The following is a 15713-nucleotide window of genomic DNA, read 5'->3' on the forward strand; positions in this document are numbered from 1 at the left end:
TGTAAAAAAAGAAAACTGTCACCTGTAACCATGCAGAAATTGGTTTGTCTCCAGAGTTATTTTTGTATGAGGAGGAAAAAATTCAACTTTTTATTCCACCCCTGGTTTAAAAAGCAGTTAAAAAAAGAAAAAGGTTCTCCACCTCTGTGAAGTAAAAGGAATTAGCCTCAAGTGGCCGTAACTGAGCTTCCCATCGGATTATTGTGCAAGGTTGCCTTTTATTTCCCCCCCACAGTGGATAATGCATGTTCATTGTGGTTTATCTGGAGCCGGTTTCTTTTACACCCTCTGCTTATATAAAGTCGAGCTAGGACTGGGAACAGAGATTTGGGGAGCATCTGAGAGGCAGCCTCCAGTCGGAGAGAATGAAACAGTCGGGAACTCGAGCAGCCGCGTATGAAATTGACACTCTCTGTGGTAGGAGCCCCATGTTTTGCCTCCCAATGCAGACGAAGAGCCGTTAGAAACGAGACGCGTGATCCATCTCCTCTGTATGTGCTGCTTTGTTCTCACCCTTGATTTTAATTTCTCGCTCGTGTTTCTGACCTAGAATGATCGAGGCTCGGGCCCTGTCAGGACCGTGAACGTTTGGCCAGCTTGACTTGGCCACCTGGCAAAAGCAATGGTGATGAGGGCCTTCGTCCTGTTGGCTGTCTTTGCAGAAGCCTCTGCGAGATCTTGCACTCCAAATAAAGCAGGTATGCTCTGGTGCTAGCCCATTTTCCTGGAAAGGAACTTTTCCTGGCACTTCCCTTCGCAGAGTTCATAGCCCTGTGCTTCTATTGTTAGGAAAATGCAATACTGCAGCCAAGTAGAAGCACTTAAGCACCCCAACGCCCATCCGGTTTTTCCCACAGAAAGTACAAATCTATTGAGTAAAGTTACACTTTTTAAAAATTAGAGGCTGCTAAATAGATGAACAAATAGATAAAATCTTCACATTTTTTCCCCATTTTCTATTTGACTACTGCTTTTCTGTCCTGTGCCATAAATTACTGTTTCATGGCATTGTGAATAAATGGACATTTAAAATTTTATAGGCTCATTACATGGGATGCTCATATATATATGAAACCAGATTGAATGCATTGGAAATATATATATATATATATATTGGAAATATAAATATATATATGAAAATACATTTAATCTGGTTTCAAAAATACATTCCTTAAAATAGGTTAAAGCTTAAAAGTGGACCAATTTTGAATACATATTAAGAATAATGCAGATATTACACAGAGGTTTCAAAAACTGTAAAAGTGGAACTTCAGTGACTGAAGTTGGGGGAAAATGTTCGTCACAGCTCATGAAGAAGAGTGGGGAAAGTATTTTTAACTAACTGCTTTGCATGCTCAGCTGTAACAGGAGCCCACCATATGTAGATATTACCAGATCTGATTTCAGACCAAGTCTCTCCTCTTTCCAGATGTCATTCTTGTGTTTTGTTATCCGAAAACAATCATCGCCAAAATCCCGGAGTGTCCCTATGGATGGGAAGTGCACCAGCTGGCGCTTGGCGGGCTGTGTTACAATGGGGTCCACGAAGGAGGTTACTACCTATTCGTCATCCCAGATTTGTCACCTAAAAACAAGTCCTATTGTGGAACCCAGTCCGAGGTAAGACCAGGCCACACGTGGAGGAGTTGCTAAGAGGAGGCAACTGGGCCCAAGAATGAGACATCTGTCCACCCTTAAAAAGATTCAGAATTCACCACTTTCTTTTTAAGAGTCAGTCCCAACTCCCAAATTTCCTGAGATATTAGTGTTCTTTAAATTCTTTTCTTCTGACTAGTTTAGGCGACTCTTTGGATTTAAATTTTATTCTCCTAATTCACTGCCTGAGCAGCTAAGCCACCTTCCGTGAGTAGAACAAAGTACATTTCCCACCTCCACCTCACTTGGAGCTCCGAGCACATGTTCATGGCTGCCATCCTTCCTGAGTTGGATGGGTGAGCCATCCTCTGCCCGAGACTTGGAAGTGGGGACAAAGGGGTGCATGTGGAAGGCATCTTAGGGACTTCCCTGGTGGTCCAGCAGTTAAGTCTCTGTGCTTCCACTGCAGGGGGCACGGGTTCAATCCCTGGTCGGGGAACTAAGATCCCACATGCCACGCGGCGTGGCCAAAAAATAAAAAGATAATGGAAGGCATCTTAAAGGAGTGACCAAAGTATAACACAACCCATAATTGGGTCTTGTGAAGTACCCAGGACAGGTAATCAGAATTAAAAGGAACCACAGACATCCTCTCGCCAAGTATCCTTATGGGATGGAGGAGAAATCTGAGACCTCCCAGCAAAGCCACTAGTTCGGGGCCACAGAACAAGTAGAGATATAGTCATGAAGGGAGCCTAGGTCTTCTGACGCTCTGGCTGACGTCTAGAATTTATACGGCCTTGACTGAAGGAGATGGTACATCTATCAGGTCTCAGCTCCTGGGGCTACCTCCTCTTCCTAAAGGACCCACAAGGATTCAGGGATTTAGGGAGAAGAGTCACAGGCATGATTAACAAAAACATCATGTCTTTGAATATCCTGGTAAAATGAGCTAGAAATCATATGTGCAGTCTTAGGGAGATCACTTCTCAAGTGACTGTTCGAGATCCCTTTTAACTCTAATATTTGGTGATTTTAAAGTCCAACAAGTCAGAGGAAAGAAACTCAGAAATAGTGCTCATGATTGGAAGAGGGAAAGAGCAAAGAACCAGGCAGTAACGTTCTAGAGATGGGAGGTAGTGAAGGTGTCACATAAGATTACTTAGACAGGGGAAAGTAAATTAAAAGTTGATGTTAGGAGAGAGAGGTTCCTGAGCCAGTCCATTTCGGTCAGAAGCCCAATGGGTATATGGATTTGTTTTAAGTGTATAACATTCAACTTAGATTATTATAAGATTATTATAAACAATCTTGAACAGACTTAAGATCTCTTTACAAAAATTATCAGCTCACCTACAAACAAGAGTGGGTGCTATATCAATGGCAGACATTCATGTCTCCCCATTGGGCATTTTTCTTTTCTTTTTTTGCAGTACGCGGGCCTCTCACTGTTGTGGCCTCTCCCGTTGCGGAGCACAGGCTCCGGACGCGCAGGCTCAGCGGCCATGGTTCATGGGCCCAGCCGCTCCGCGGCATGTGGGATCTTCCCGGACCGGGGCACGAACCCGCGTCCCCTGCATCGGCAGGCAGACTCTCAACCACTGCGCCACCAGGGAAGCCCTGGGCTTTTTTCTGAACCATCTTCAGTCATTTATCCAAGAGGCCTCATTCACATCATGGGGGTACAGGGCCACCCTAACCGCCTTCTTTCTTTCTCCAGTACAAGCCCCCCATCTACCACTTCTACAACCACATTGTTTCCAATGACAGCACCGTGATCGTAAAGAACCAGCCTGTGAACTACTCTTTCTCCTGCTCCTACCACTCCACCTACTTGGTGAACCAGGCTGCCTTTGACCAGAGGTAAGCTGCTCCGAGAGTGGAGGGCGGGCTGCCTTGCGTGTGTTCTGCAGTCCCTGTCAACCAGGCATGTTTCAGTCCTTATGCAAAATTCTCTCCCCTTTTCAGAGTGGCCACTGTTCATGTGAAGAACGGGAGCATGGGCACATTTGAAAGCCAATTGTCTCTCAACTTCTACACTGTAAGTGGTCTGCAGGTCTCCACTGCTACCCTGGGGCCTTTCTAGGAGATGATGGGATGCTTCCTCAGCATTTGTTCTCCTCTAAGCCGTATGCAGACCCCCATTCTTGAATTTGAACTGAGACGTAAGCTTTGTTCTAGCTTTAAGCCTCTTTAAAGACTAGATGCAGCAGACGTTCAGATTCATAGACTGGATGGAAGAAAGGAAAGGTGCCACAGAGGAAAAAGGGCAATCTTCCCATTTCACAGATGAGAAAATTGAGATAAGAGAAATCAAAGGTCAATAGGCAATAAAGACAGCCAAGGTCTAATTCTTAATCAAGATTAGTTTCCACCACAACCCCCTCCAGAGATTTATATTTAGGATCTAGCTCTTGTTAAAACATCGGCACAGACTAGTGAGCTTCTACCTGGGACAGGGCTAAGGGGAGAGGTTGGGGTTGGCTGCTGCCGCCTAGTTCTTTGGTCTCCAAAGCCCTTTACTTAGTGGGCCTCCTCTTTGTCTAATTTGGGCATGCTGCCTACATTGACATCAAAGCTAAAGGCACTAAGAATAAAATTCTCCAGAGAAACTAAATATGCAATGGCCATTAGCCCAGCTGCCCTCCTGTTTAGATGGGGTGCTCTGTTTTTTAGACCTGCAGCTTCCAGTGAGGGGACATGCATATAGGAAATGGCCCAGCTGGCTAAAGGAAAATGCAGGCAGAAATAGAAACCTTTACTTCCAACATTAGAACTGGAAGATAGCCTTAGAGGCTACCATGTACAACCCATTCATTTTGCAAAGGAAACAACTATGTTACCTGGAACTCCACTGACCTTGAACTCTTTGAACTTGCTTTACCAGCTCTCTGGAAGCTATTAATCTTGCTGAACTCAGAAAGTGAGAGCTAGAAGGGATCCTAGAATAACCTAGTCCATTTTATAGCTGAGGATCTGAAACCCAGTGAGGAAATGATCTGTCCAAGATTCCACAGGTGGTCCAGAGCAGTACCCAGTCTGGAACAAGGTCCCCTAACATTGGTCTACGAGGCAAACTTACTATGCAGGGAATGAAGCTTAAGTTTCATGACCCCTCACTTCCACAGGCCCTTTTCAAGGCCCTGTGTCTAATTTTGTATTCAAAGTTTTGATTCTTTTAATTAAAGAGGGCTCTCTAAATAAGCTTCAAGGTCCCACAAAACCTAGATCTGCCCCAGGCTACACAACACTAGTGTTTAAGTCCTGAGAAAAGGAAATTCCATACAATCCCTTGACCTATAATCAGGGGGTTAAAACAGTGTGGATCACCAGGGTGATGAAAGGATGGCAAAACCACTGTAGTAACTGATGAGGGTTACCCAGAGAGGAAAATAAGCTTCACACATTGACAACAGACTCAGGGGACATCCTGATGACTGGCTGTCTTTACTACTGAGTCCCTGTCTGGAAATACATGATTGTTGCTTTAACCAGATAAAATTATAGATATGACCCTATGAAGGTTTTACAACAGTTGGAAATGGAGAGGCACCACGATTGTCAAAAGTCATCATCCACCATCAGTCATGTGGAGCTAAGTTTCAGACAGAAATATCAAATCTTATAACTTTTTTAAGAAAAAACAAAAATTAGGAAGCATGTCCTCAGCATCACCCAGACCATCCTCTAGATGGCTAGACAGACTGCTTCCCTGAACTGGTAGAAATGAGGCTAAGGCCTTCCCTAGGGCCCACCAAGACCCTTATAGGACAAACAAACCTTGGCAACGAGGGGGCTCTGAGGTTATAACCGAGACTTTGGTACTGATTAACATTCCCACAATGGGCTCGGTTTCCTGTGCCTTACCCATGAGGTTGGTATTTTTCTTCTCCTCCCTTCTTCTGCTTTGAGAGCATTCTTGTGTGTCTCTGAAGCAACAGCTGCTCGCTGCATATATTTCCATCAAATTACCAGAGACCGAGCTGTGCCCTGCGTGGTACAATAGAATGAATGCTCTGCTAGCTGCTTAGGGTTCTGAGAGCTCCAAATGCCAGGCTGCAAATCCACCAGTTCTACCCAGCATGCTTCCTCTCTTCTCTCTCTACCCGCTTCCACTCAATTCTGCCAACGGTGCGTGGTCGGTATTCTTGGTAAAGTTATTTTGACTCCCAATCCGAAATAAAGGAAGGTAGTCAACTTGTAGAAGTAGCCTAGCACTGTGGTTAAGAAAATAGGCCTTGACGTCAGACCACTGGTTTGAAGCCAGTTTCCACCACTTACTAGCTGTGTGACCTTGGACAAGTTAGTTAACCTCTCTGGGCCTCCACCTATGCATTTGTTAAGTGGGGATAATAATAGCACTTATCTGAGAGGTTTGTTATGAGGGTTAAATGAAATAATCCTTATAAAACCCTTTCCACAGCGCCTGGCAGCAAAGTAAATGCCTGAGGAAATAGTCATTCTCACAATTGTAAGCTTTGACCTTGTTGAAAGTGGAAACTGAGAACTCCTAGCACCAGCACTGTTACCTTTATAGGGTTGAACATCAATGTCAGAGTGGGATTAGGTTGCCTTCTATTCAATCAAAATGGTATTGACTATTCCTTTTAGTTAGACAGAGACAAATGCCAAAGCTTGGGATGGAACGAAGGCAAGCAATAGAGACCAAAACCATAGACTTCCAGAGTCAGAACAAACCTCAGAGGTGATTAATCTTGACCTTTCACCCAATGCCCAAAACCCTTCTGCAAGGCTGCTGAGGGATGGGTGCCCCCCCTCTTCCAAGGGCAACGGCAAGTTGGACCTTCTCATGTTAGGCCAGCACGTGAAATCTGATGTCATGAAATCTGACATTCCGAACTCTGGCCCACTGGTCCTGGTTCTGTCCTCTGAAATGATACGACATGTTACTGATGGTCCTTCGACTAGCTCAAGCTTGTCTTTCCCAAACTAAACATCGTCCCATTCTTGATGGTCCATTATCATCCTAGTGACTCTCTTCTCTGTATGATTTCCTGGGTTAATGCCCCCGTTAAAAGGCAGAGCCCAGGGGGCTTCCCTGGTGGCGCAGTGGTTGAGAGTCCGCCTGCCGATGCAGGGGACGCGGGTTCGTGCCCCGGTCCGGGAAGATCCCACATGCCGCCGGGCCCGTGAGCCATGGCCGACCCAGAATCTGCCAAAATAAACTGTCCGGGTACTAAAGGGTAAGCTATCTGGACATAGGTCCCTAATTTTCACGTTACAAAGAAAGTAGGGGGAAATCACACTGAGTATTGCCCCACTGTCAGGTGAGAAGTGGAGAAACTGACCCTTAAAAGCGTTTTGCTTCAGAAATTGAATTAAGTGTGCAGATTCTGTGCTCCACTATGTAACATAATCAGGAAGTTTCCCCTGCAAGTGGAGGTATTATTCCAATATTCCAATTCTTAGTTCCCGGGAGATGGGGCCAGGAGGAGCACCTCTGGCTACACTGCGGACGGCAGTCTATGATTTGGGTCTCTATGTAGCGCAGTCTCCTGGACATACATGTGATGTCCTCATCCCTTCTACGATGGCACCAGCATCCTAGGAGGTACAGCCTCTCTGGTCCCGGCGGGTCTCACTGTGGTCTCATGTACCTGTGCCTTTGGGTTGTTCCTCCCCCCTCCCGTCCCGATTCATCTGCTCCTGTCAGACCCAACTGCTCAGTCTGACAGATCATAATGCCCAGTGTCAATTTCCTTCCAAAGAATGCCAAGTTCACCATTAAGAAAGAAGCGCCTTTTACCCTGGAGACATACGAAATCGGTTCAGATCTGTTTGCAGGAGTAGAAGCCAAAGGGTTAAGCATTAGGTAAGTGTGTTCTTAATGTTTGTATTTATAAATACAAAGAAGAGGAAAAAAAAACAAACAAAAACAGCCCAGAGGCGTTTTAATCACCCAAAGTTTCTAGGCATACAACTCCCTAGCTCACAGTGATGAGTTTTGTTTCATTTCCAGGTTTAAAGTGGTTTTGAACAGCTGTTGGGCCACACCTTCGGCTGATTTCATGTATCCCTTGCAGTGGCAGCTGATCAGCAAGGGGTAGGTATGGCTCTCGGGACCACAGGGCTGAGAGGTGGGGCTAGGTAGATCCAGGGCTGCTCTGGCTTGGGACAGCTTGGAAGGAAGAGGCGGAGCCTGTTGGGGTCACATCAGTGACTTCCTCTGTGCTTCCAGACTGAGTACTGATACCAGGAATCACTAACATAGTGCTTTCTAGGTACCATGTTCTGTTCTGAGAGCTTTATCATATACTAACTCATTTGCCTTACAACAGGTGGGTATTATTACTATCATCCCCATTTTCCAGATGAGAAAACTGAGGCACAGGAGGGGTTAAGTAATGTCACATAGTTAGTGTATGTGTGTGTTTATGGGGAAGTGGGCAGGTTGGGGTCAAACCCAATCAATCTGACATCAGAACCCTGATGAGAACTAACTCAGATATCCATGTAAAAAGCTTAGTACGTAGTACCTAGCTGGTATTCAATCAATTTTAATAATATCATTGTTTTTATTTACTAATAATTTCATAGGTAACAGGGAGTTCTTAAAATTTGGAGTAGAGAACTAAAGTAATGGGATTATAGTATAGAAGTGTGATTCTGGAAATCACACATAGGGTGGTTAGAAACAGAACATGGGAGGTAGAAAGACCAGATTAGAGGCTGTGGCAGCTCTAGAGCCGAAAGTGATAAGACCTGAATCAAGGTTGTAGCTAAGTGAATGGAAAGAAGGTCATCCAACATCACCCAAGGGAGGGAGAAGCAATAAAAATTTAGCAACCAATTGGATATGGTCGAGGGAAGGACAGGGCACAATGTCTGAGGAACATGTGACCAAGAATGCTTTCTGCTGTTGCACCGTGAAATGTGAAGATGAGAAATTGTTTGTCATAGGCTCCTAGGGAAGAGGGGTTCTGGATAAGCGAGTTTGGATTCTCCTTGAGTTCAGGGATGACATATTGACCTTGAGATGACAATTGTCTAGAAGCACTTAGAATTGTAACTTTGGAAAAGGATGAGGATGAGTTAGACTAGAGATTCAGGCGTCATCCACACAACAAACAGTAAACACAGAAGAGGCCATTCCCCAAACCAAAGCAGACCAGTTACACTGGAACCATCAGGGCTGAGTAAACACTGCCACCAGGGACAAAGATGATAAGATAACGAAGGTGAAGCCACTTTGGATCTTTATCTATTTTTATTTAACAAACACTTATACAGCCCTTACAACATACCAGGCATTACTCTAGGTAGGTGCTTTGCAAATACTAATTTATTTCAATTTCATTAAACTTCCTATAGAGTAGGTAGTATAACAATCACTGTTTTATACATGAGGAAACTGAGGCACAGAGAAGTTCAGAAACTTACCCAGAGTCTAAGCTAGTAAAGGGATGGATGATCTGGGCAGCGTTATCTCTTGATAACACAGGGTAGGACAGGCCAGCAAGGCCCACACCCAAGCAACCCATCTTCCTGCAGAGATGGGAGCTTAGCTTGGGTCCTTATTTCACATCTGTCATTGAATGATTCATTTAGGCTCCGTTGATGATGGTGCAAATCAAATGACCTCAGGGAGATTCTGAAATAAATTACTGACCTATAGGAACCTTGAAATTACCAAGAGGCACTGGGAACCTCTCTCAACCAATAGCCACACAAGGGCAAAGCCTTCTGCCACACCATGGAATCATCTCCTCAGATAGTCCTAGTGCCCCTGCACACCTAGTGGATGTGTCATATGGCAGAAAAGGGAGTGCTCGTGACTTTGGGGTAGTCACTACAAGTGGTCCTCAAACTCTTGTGTGCACAGGAATTCCTTTGGGTATCTGCTACGCATGCAAACACGTTGTAACCTACAACATCAGAAGGTCCCTAGGTGAACCCTGGGACTCTGCATTTAAGCACAGCCAAATTAAAGACACCCTGACCTAGTTGCAAATACTGCCTAACTGAAATGGCCCCTTGAGGTTGGAGATAATTGCACGAAGACCAGTGTCAAAGGGGAGAATTAGAAAGGCCACTCCCATAACCTCCCAGATGGTTTTGGTTCACACCAGGCCCTTTGGAAGGAAAACCCAGTTTTCAAGAAAGCCTGGAGAGATTAGAATAGGAATTTTGATCTCAGGTGGAGAAGTGATGATGGTGTGAAAGCCTCCCCGTGGGCATTCCACAATCCTGAGATACCTGTCACGGAGGGACAGGTGCCACAGCCAGCGCCAAGAGGCAGCAGTGCCAAGGCATCTAGGCCTGCCTGTCACTTGCCTCCTTCCTGCCACCAGCAAAGCTCTGCTTTATATTGTTCCCACTGTCTGACACCATACCCGGACACTCCAGCAGCCAGGAGCTATTTTAAGGACTTAGTCTTGAGTTCGTACAAGGATCTCAGGTTTAATGACCGAATGATCCTTCAAGAGTCTTGTTTCACAGCTCAGAAAATGCCCCTAGCCCTTGTCACTACTCAGAGGCCACCACAAACAGACTCCAGCTTCTGGCCCTGGTCCAGATATAAGGTGCAGTTTTCATGGCTCGTTTCACTCACTCTCAGAGTTAACATCCCCTCCGTCCTACCTCTGATTTGGCCCCTAATGTCTGGTTCTGATGGACTGGGATGGGGGAGGGTCCACCATGAAGTTTCCCTGGGGCGACTGCACTGCTCCCTAGTGTGTGTGTTGAGTTGGAAGGACAATAGAGTCAGAGAAACACACCAGGCGGGGCATGAACTTCGGGTTCCACTGAGGTGCTGTCCACTGGTCTTTAGCTTTTGAACCCATAGACCTCTGTTCCGAAGAGGACAGGTTCTGGAGCTCATTGTCACCTGCATACAGGCCCTCACACTCTGTGGGTCTCGCTGTACATTCCCGAGAACCACTGTGTCTGTTCCCAACCTGGCTGAATGTCTGGCACTTAAGTAGGGAATCCATATGTGCTTGGTAAATGAAAAGGTATTGTGCTTAAACCAGGCTTTCCCAATCTCGACACTGTTGACTTTTGGGGGCTGGATCATTCTTTGTTGTGGGGTCCGTCCTGTTCCCTGTAGGGCATTCTGCAGCATCCCTGGTTTCTACCCTCTAGGTGTCAGGAGTATCTTCCCCCCAGTCATGACAGCCACATGTCAAATTTCCCCTGGGGGGCAAAATGGCCCCCAGGTGAGAACAATTGGTTTCGACAAATGCCCATCTATGTCATTATTTTTTCTTTTACTGCAGTTGTACATTTGGGACTTTGAAACTTCCCAAATATTACATTCTCATTATAGAGAATTAAAAAAAAAACAACATAAAGGTGAAAGAACAAAAACTGTCCATGATAGCCAGTGTTAACATTTAAATGGTATCCTTCCAGCCATTTTTTTCTGTGCTCATATTAAAAATATCTTTACAAAGGTAATTATATAATAGAATAGATATAGCGCTTAAATAGTACAATGTAAATTCAAATTCAAGGTGGCAAAACCTCCCAATACACACACAGCGATATGTTGGGTGTGACCTGGGCCTAGGTGGCTGTGAGAGCACTTTGGGAAATGCCGTTCCCAGCACCACCATCTTTATTTTGGACATATGCGGGGAGTCTGTACGTATCCCAGTCCTCCAGAGGACATTGTCTGGGGGATTTCATTTCTTGGGGACAGAGATGTGGTAACTTCCAGATGTGTGGCTTCTCGTAAGTTGCTCCACCCTTGCTATACTCTATCTGTAGAATGGGGATGGTCACAGCCATCTCATAGCTCCTCCAACTGACCCCAAAGAAATGAGGATCAGTGAGGTGCTGCCACAGTGCTTCAGAAGGATAATGTGCTGTGTAAAAGCCCAGGGGATACCGCGCGTGACTTTGCCTCAGATGCCCTTGCTAGAGTTGATGAGATGACCTTGTCTCTCCCCCTTCCCTCCCCTGACCGCGTGTGCTCCAGCTGCCCTACGGATGAAACAGTCATCGTGTATGAGAATGGGAAAGACCACAGGGCAACCTTCCAATTCAATGCTTTCCGGTTCCAGAACATCCCCAAATTGTCCAAGGTGTGGTTACACTGTGAGACTTTCATCTGTGACAGTGAGAAGCTCTCCTGCCCAGTGGTGAGCCACCCTTCCCGGAATGAGAATATTACCTGAGGCTGTGAGGGTGACGGGATGGTACTTGAGAAGCTGTATTTTTACCTGGGAAATTGTCAATAGACCAGTGTAGATATGTGTGAGGACATACTGGAGGAAAGGCTGCTGAGGGTAGGGGCAGACGTTCCAGGTGTGTCTGCCCTGCCACAAACAAGCTACATGGTCTGGCCCAGGTCACTTAACCCCAGAGCCTGGTTTTCTCATCTTTAAAGATAGAGTGATGATGAGTAATGGCGGCCCTTCTCTTTTCAGAGAGAAATGTTAGGGAAAATGAAAGCAACAACAGACATGGAGATGCTTTGAAAAGGTTAACAGGACAAGGGAGATTCAAAATTCAGCTGGTAGCAATAGGATCTGAATGGAAGTCGAAGGTAGGTATTTTTAGCTCTTGACTTACCAGCCTGAACGTCCATCTTGGAGACTTAAGATGGACAAGAGAGATGTTGCAGGAATTCGCGACGTGAGGTCACAGCTGTTCCGACCATGTGAGAGGAAGGGCCCAGCTCCCCAGACACGTTTAGTAGCTCACTCAGGAGGGTCAGCTTCTCCTCCGCTTCCTCCACCAAGAAGTTGCTGCAGAACCAGTGAACATGCGTAATGAATTCAGGTGGAAGAAAATTTTCCATCGCGACCAGGTGTGAACCTGGTCCTCAGAGCAGTGGTTCCAAAGTGTGGTCCACACTGCTTCAGCATCACCTGGGAAATTGTTAGGGATGCAAATTCTCAGCACCCCACCCCACCCCCTGGCCCCAGACCACCTGATTCAGACACTCTGGGCGGACCCAGCAATCTGTGTTTTAACAAGCTCTTCAAGTGGCGTGCATGTTTGAGAACCACTGCTTTGAAGATCTAAAAGTGTTAAATTCCAAACTCTTACCTCCTCCAGTCTGTTTGGACCGGAGACCTCAGTGAGGAAGGACACAGTATTTCTGAAGAGGGTACCTGCTCGCATTGCCTATAGTAACCAACAGAAATAAGATGATAATCTCTATTGCTGTTGATTCATTTAGCCAGACAATGGTCACTTACGAGCACAAACAGAGAAAGGGAAGGGAGTAGAGAAACATTTAACTGTTCATGAAAGGATTATTATTGGCACTACATTTAAAAAAGGAAATGAACCAGAACACATTTTGCAGGTATCCACGTCTCAAATCACAGTGATGAGAGTAACTATGGGTAAAAGCCTTACTTCTCATCAAAAGAAACGGAGTCAGTTCCTCCCACGTGCAATGTGGATTTGTTCCAGCTTGAAGAGTTAAGGACGGAAAGATCTCTTCCTTTTCTCAAGTTGGAGAAGCAATGAAATACATCTCTCTGGGTTATAAAAACAGTAAGGGAACTAATGTCTGAGGCCTGGGGAATTTTGACTCCGTCAACTTTGTGACTTCTTAAAAAAAAATCTCTTTTCTCTCCTGTGTTTTTTTCTCATCCCACCTCTCCCCTCGGCTTCTCCTGGGTCTCCAGACTTGTGACAAACGAAAACGCCTCCTCCGGGACCAGACTGGGGGCGTCCTGGTCGTCGAGCTCTCCCTCCGTAGTAAGCTTCTCTGTTTTCCAAATGGTTGCCCTCACGCTGGGCTGCGTCCACAGGCACGGCCGGTTTGAGCATTTTAACTGAATTGCCAAACCAGTTGTGCCTGTAGACACAACCTTTACCTGCAACGCATCTCCTCACCTTGGGGGTGGGTAACTCACGCCCGATCAAGGAGGTTTGTTAACTACCCTGAAAAGTTCGGTCTGTGGCCTCAATTCCAATGCCCCCCAGGGACTAGGAAGTGCTGAGCTTCCACACACGGTGTGCAGGTGATAATAATAAAAGAAAATGAAACGTACTGGGGCGTCCAGGGCACATCAACAAAACTAGTAAAGGAGCTGGGTGGGCCCTGGGGTTTCAGAAATAAAGGAGATCCACACGGGCCCTGTCCTCAAGAATGTGCCATCCATCAAGGAGGGAGATGCTAAATGCTAAGGGAAAGGGAGATTGCTGTCAGTGGGGGTGGAAGAGGTAGGGTCTATGGGAATAGATGGGTAGGCAGCTCAGTGTAGTCAGGCTTAGGGAGGACCTCTGCGAGTCATCTTTAAGTCTGACCTCAAGAGTCCTGGGACATCAAGGCGGGGCAAGGCCTGGGAGCTTTAGAGGACGGTCACCCAGCTCTGGTCAGGAGCCCAACCCCATCTGCTGCCTGATTTTATATGACCTGTAAGCTAAGGGCAGTTTTTCCTTTTTATGTGGTTGAAAAAAGTCAAAAGAAACAATATTTCATAACACACAAAAATTATATGAAATTCAAACTTCATTGTATATACAGAAAGTTTTGTTGGAACATAGCCACACTGGTTCATTTAGGGCCTGTCTCCAGCTACTTTCGACAGTGTCAAGTAGTTGCAATAGAGACCGAGTGGCCTGCGAAGCTGAGTAAGCTTACCATCACCCGCCCTTTTCAGAAAGTTTACCAACCCCTGCCATAGAGAGCAGGGATGAAAATGGTGTGAGATGAAGCCTTTGTCAACCCTGCAAGAAACTTTGTGCTAAAGACAATGGGAGCGGGTCGGTTTCATCAGGGGAGAATCCAGTCAGGTTTGTGTTTTAGGAACGCAGCTCTGAGACTTCTCCCTCTGTGACCTTTTCTTAAACCTTCTGTATTCTTTCTTTACTCACTACAGGCAGGGGATCCTCCGGTCTCTATAGCTTCTCAGGTAAGGAAAAGAGACAGCTCTGGGCAATGCTTTTAACAGGCAGACGTGTGTTTTAAAAGAGGCTTACCTTTGGCCCCAGCAAAGCCTTTACCTGAATGAGTTGGAGGGGGATCGGAGGTCGAGAGGTCTCTCTCCAACCAGCCCCTGAGCTCTGAAGGGAGGGAGGAGCTGGGGGCAAGCTGGATGAAGCAGAGCTGGTTCCCCCACCCCCCTACCAAGTCTAAGCAAAGACATCACCAGGTGATGCCTCTTGGGTTTCTGTGTTCGGAAAACATGATTTTCAATGATCTGTTCATTCAACAAATATTTCTGAGTCCCTTCTATGACCCTGCCCCTCATGAACTGAGTGACCTTGGGCCATGACCCCACTCCTGCATTGCCCAGCTTCCTCTGTGAAATTGGGTTAATAATTGCCCATATCATACACAGAAGTTGTTGTGTGGATTAACTATTACAGCTAAGAGCACTAAACAATGCCCAGAAAGCAACAAACAACCAGTAAGGATCAGCCATGATTACTGACTCTGTACCAGGCACTTTTCTAGGCGGTGTGACTGCTGCAGTGAACAAGGCAGGCAAGGCTCCTGCCCTTCCTAATATGCGTGAAATATGGTGGGTGGGGCCGAATAATGATTTAGACAGCAGTCCGGGAAGCATCTTAGAGGAAGAAGCATTTCAGCTAAGACCCAAGGTCTCACCAAATGATGCGAGAAGATGGGTCAGGCAGTTCTATTTATAAAGAAACTCGCAGATGTAAGATTTGCTCTCACAATTACAGGAAACCATGCAAGCCAACTGTTTGAGACTCTAAGATGCACCATCTGGAGTCTACAGTGAAACGCACCATCACTGTTTTATCGAAGTTCAGGTTCCCGTCTGTCAGAGGTCCCTATCCTAGGCTTATCTGTTGGGTTCTTTGTACTGATGAAAGTGAGCTATGGAAACCCCAGAGGACGAACAAAACTATGTACAAAATGTGCAGAGTTTTATGGAAACCTACTTAACGTCTCTGAGTTGACTCATTTATGTTGAGTTGACTCTTTTGTTGAGTTCTCCTTACTCCTTGTCGAACTGTTTGTCTCCTTTCCTGTCTGGTCCACAGATGTTCTCTATCACCTCATCGTGATGCTGGGGATTTGTGCTGTGTTATAAGGGAGAGCCAGGCAGGCAGCTGCAGTTCCTCCACCCAAGACCATCTCCTCTGTCAATGACAAACTCACATTTATTGTGCTGCCAAAAAGAACAAACAGAAGACCGTATTGTTGGGAAGCAGGG

At 45.9% G+C, this 15713-nt stretch overlaps 1 protein-coding gene across 1 annotated transcript; it reads left to right on the forward strand.

The window, feature by feature from the left end:
• Nucleotides 1-320: 320 nt before the first annotated feature.
• Nucleotides 321-15620, forward strand: TECTB (tectorin beta). Its single transcript, XM_024756092.1, has 11 exons — nucleotides 321-417; nucleotides 551-698; nucleotides 1430-1620; nucleotides 3317-3459; nucleotides 3565-3637; nucleotides 7326-7429; nucleotides 7577-7660; nucleotides 11540-11702; nucleotides 13206-13278; nucleotides 14406-14438; nucleotides 15541-15620. The coding sequence occupies exons 2-11, from the start codon at nucleotides 623-625 to the stop codon at nucleotides 15588-15590; spliced, it is 990 nt and encodes a 329-aa protein (XP_024611860.1). The 5' UTR covers nucleotides 321-417; nucleotides 551-622; the 3' UTR covers nucleotides 15591-15620.
• Nucleotides 15621-15713: the final 93 nt, after the last annotated feature.

The sequence above is a fragment of the Neophocaena asiaeorientalis genome, unplaced genomic scaffold (assembly GCF_003031525.2).
Source record: "Neophocaena asiaeorientalis asiaeorientalis breed wild unplaced genomic scaffold, Neophocaena_asiaeorientalis_V1.1 scaffold85, whole genome shotgun sequence".
In the NCBI taxonomy this organism is placed as follows: Eukaryota; Metazoa; Chordata; class Mammalia; order Artiodactyla; family Phocoenidae; genus Neophocaena; species Neophocaena asiaeorientalis.

Coding starts and splice junctions, on each gene's coding strand:
- TECTB (XM_024756092.1), top strand. CDS start 623: ATGGTGATGAGGGCCTTCGTCCTGTTGGCTGTCTTTGCAGAAGCCTCT. Junction 11,703..13,205: donor AGAAGCTCTCCTGCCCAGTG/GTGAGCCACCCT, acceptor CTGGGTCTCCAG/ACTTGTGACAAACGAAAACG. Junction 14,439..15,540: donor CGGTCTCTATAGCTTCTCAG/GTAAGGAAAAGA, acceptor TCTGGTCCACAG/ATGTTCTCTATCACCTCATC.